Genomic DNA, 3,813 nt, shown 5'->3' on the forward strand with positions numbered 1-3,813 from the left:
GACTAACCGAGTACTAACTCCGTTATGTTTTAGATGACGTGTCCATCCTACGTGTTAAAAAACCTTGACGTGGCTGCCTGCGTGTATATTAATAACAAAAAACCCTTCTCCTCCTTCACAAATCTGCAAATTAAAGTCAAAATCAAAACCAATGGGGTTAGGGTTACTAGCTTCCAAAGCTCTCCGATCCAAACTCATACCCACAAACCCTAGACTCCTCCGTACCATCACCTCAACACCGGACCTCCACAAACCCGAATCCGCAGCCGAACCGGATCTCCCGAAGCGGATACCGATTGCCGGAGCCAGGGTTCATTTCCCCAACCCGGATGACGTCATCGAGGTCTTTGTGGACGGCTATCCGGTTAAGATCCCGAAAGGTATGACGGTGTTGCAGGCGTGTTCGGTTGCCGGTGTGGATATACCGAGGTTTTGTTACCATGACCGCTTGTCGATTGCCGGGAACTGTCGGATGTGTTTTCACTAAACTTTAGTAACCCTAACCCCATTGGTTTTGATTTTGACTTTAATTTGCAGATTTGTGAAGGAGGAGAAGGGTTTTTTGTTATTAATATACACGCAGGCAGCCACGTCAAAGTTTTTTAACACGTAGGATGGACACGTCATCTAAAACATAACGGAGTTAGTACTCGGTTAGTCGTGGACTGGTGGCAGACACATGTGTGAAAGTTGGGACCGTTGGCAGTTATAGTGATAGTTGGGACCAGCGCCGGCAAAAATGAAATACCTAGGACCAATAAAAACTAATAGTCCATTTTAGAATATTAAAAACCGTATTTTATATTCTTTTGATTCAATTTTGTAAACGGTATCATACTAGAATATTTCCCATTACTAACGAGAGTATCGTTAGTGTTTACGTTATTATTTTATTTTTAAATAAAAAGTGACCCATGTCTTACATGCTTAATATAAATATCACCAAAATTAAGATGAAGCATTTCACTTGTTCCTCGTCATCAAATCCAATCAAAATCCCACTTTAGCCTGCTCTCACCCTCTTCACATGGCTCAGGTAATTACCACAATATCTTCAAATTCCAAAACTACTTTTTACATAGTTTATGCCCTTTTTCTAGAATTTAAAATTTTATTGTTATGATGAATAGAAGGTGGTCCTCAAAGTTCTAACCATGAGCGATGACAAAACCAGGAAAAAAGCCTTTCAAGCTGTTGCGGATATCTTAGGTAATACATAACTTTACATGTAATGGTTAATGGGTAAGTTTTGAAACACATGTTGTCTGCCTCTTAATCGGTCAAACCTCTTAATAATAATGTTACCAAACAACCCCTAAATTTGAGCTCAAAGTTCTAACCATGAGCGATGACAAAACCAAGAAAAAAGCCTTTCAAGCTGTTACGGATATCTTAGGTAATACATAACTTTACATGTAATGGTTAATGGGTAAGTTTTAAAACACCTGTTTTCTGCCTTTTAATCGGTCAAACCTCTTAATAATAATGTTGCCAAACAACCCCTAAATTTGAGGTGATTATAGACAAAAAGATGAAATTTGCAGGTGTTGATGGGATAGCGGCTGATCTGAATGAGCATAAATTGATGGTGGTAGGAGATATGGATGTAGTGAAGGTGGCAAAGAAGCTAAAGAAATTAGTAGGGAAGGTGGAGATATTATCCGTCGGGCCGGCTGTCGAAGAGAAGAAAGAAGAGAAGAAGGAAGAGAAGAAATGATTTATTTTTATTTTTTATTTATGATTATATATTTTGTGTTCTATAAATCAAATAAGTTTCTTCAAATATATACTACAATGGCCTTTTTACCTTCAAGATTCTTAGTGAAAGAGGATGAACACCATATATATGAACATGTTTTACTCAAACTTCATTTGCAAAACTCATTAAATGAAATCACCTCGTTTGGTGGCTTAAGTAGCCTCCGAAGGTGATGAGTTAGAGCTTTACAGCTTTGTCTAGCCTAATCGCGCACTGCCTTAGCCTAATCGTTTTGTTAAGCCTCCTTTGTAGCCTATGCGTTACATGTGTTAGTTTATGAGTGGTGACAAGTCATTACTCTTTGGAATAAGGGTTAGACTAAATTGACACCCACCATCGGACCCTAAATGGGCATGTGTCTATCATCTTTCCATTGGATTTGCGTACTTTTCGAATTTTGAAATTATATGCCTATTTTGAATTTTTCAAAGGTTAAGATAGATGCACGCTCTAAAAGTTTTAACATCACAAATTTTGAGCAGGCATGGTTATGTTTCGGAAGTTTTAATTTTGGAAAGTTGTGGTGGAGCATGATGAAATATGGCCACCATGCACCAAATGGCCAAATAGATCATATATATATATATATATATATATATATATATATATATATATATATATATATATATATATATCCTAAAGAAGTGATTACAAGAATATTAAACAATAAAACCCAATAATTCCTCTACTTCAGTTTCATTCTGATGTTGACTCATCTAAACACCCATATTCCATGCACAAAGTCAAATATAGTTGATGTTACTATTTTTGTTTCAATTTATTTTAAAAATTATGATTAATTGAAAATTAGCACTAGTTATGTTCTAATACTCTTTCGTTAACTTTATAAATTGTATTTAACAGGGGTGGAATTACATAACATTTCATGATATATGTATTTAATAAAGATATGTTACTTGTACCGCTAATAAACATGATATATTAATATGTTATGTACTATTAAGAACTAGGTTACATCCCGTGTTATACACGGATGGAAAATATATAAAACTTCTTTTATATATATATATACACACACACACTAGATTTTAACCTCCGTATTACGGGGGTTGTTTTACATTATTCATTTTTAATATATATATATATATATATATATATATTTGGATTTTAATTTTATTTATTATAAGAAAGTTAATAATTAAGATACTTGAAATTTGATGATAAAATGGTTTCATAAATAAATGATATGTTATAATCCAGTTTAAAAACTATCTGGGTTTGGTGATACCCATTACCCGTTTATTTTCTTTATTATAAAAAAAAATTTTATTCATTATAAATAATATCTTTTTTTTAAATAAAATAGGATATTGATTTTTAGTATATCCCTATTTTATAGGATTTTCATATCAAATATTTGATGAGATTAATTTTTAATAAATAAGATGTTATAACCCGTTAAGAGCTATCTGATTTTGGTGAGACCTTTACCCATGAATTCGGGTCAAATGCGTGAGAAGCCTTCATTTACAAATAAAGCAATCTGATGGCTTGAGAGAATGGTTGTTTTACATTTTTCGTTTTTTAATATTTATTTTTTGGATTTTAATTTTTTTATTGTAAGAAATTTAATAATATACTTAGGGTTTGATGATGAAAGGGTTTCATAAAGATGATATGTTATAACCCATTTAAAAGCTATGTGGATTTGATGACCCATGACCCGCTTATGTTTTTTACTATAAAATTGTTTATTAATTATAAATAATATCTTTTTCTTTTTAAATTGGATATTAAATTTTAGTATATCCCTATTTCATAAGATTTTCATATCAAATAGTTGGTAAGATTAATTTTAATTTAATGAGATGTTATAACCTGTTTAAGAGCTATCTGGTTTTGGTAAAACCTATACCCATGAATTTGGGTTAAATCAATAAGAGGTCTCCATTTAAAAATCAAGCAATCTGGTGGCTTTCATAAAAGGGGGAGCGACCACGTCGCGACACGTAGGATTTTAGGGGTTTCAATTATATATATTATAGATATATGTGTGTGTGTGCGCGCGCGCACGTGTGTGTGTTATACATTTT

The 3,813-nt window shown here is 33.1% G+C and overlaps 1 protein-coding gene across 1 annotated transcript; it reads left to right on the top strand.

Annotated features, from left to right (window-relative positions):
• Positions 1–1,027: 1,027 nt before the first annotated feature.
• Positions 1,028–1,717, top strand: LOC143631944 (heavy metal-associated isoprenylated plant protein 39-like). Its single transcript, XM_077100557.1, has 3 exons — positions 1,028–1,036; positions 1,131–1,209; positions 1,545–1,717. Exons 1-3 carry the CDS (start codon positions 1,028–1,030, stop codon positions 1,715–1,717), a joined length of 261 nt encoding a protein of 86 aa, XP_076956672.1.
• Positions 1,718–3,813: the final 2,096 nt, after the last annotated feature.

Source organism: Bidens hawaiensis, unplaced genomic scaffold, assembly GCF_021521415.1.
Source record: "Bidens hawaiensis isolate Kalapana, Puna unplaced genomic scaffold, B.hawaiensis_p1.1 tig00006295_1, whole genome shotgun sequence".
Lineage (NCBI taxonomy): Eukaryota > Viridiplantae > Streptophyta > Magnoliopsida > Asterales > Asteraceae > Bidens > Bidens hawaiensis.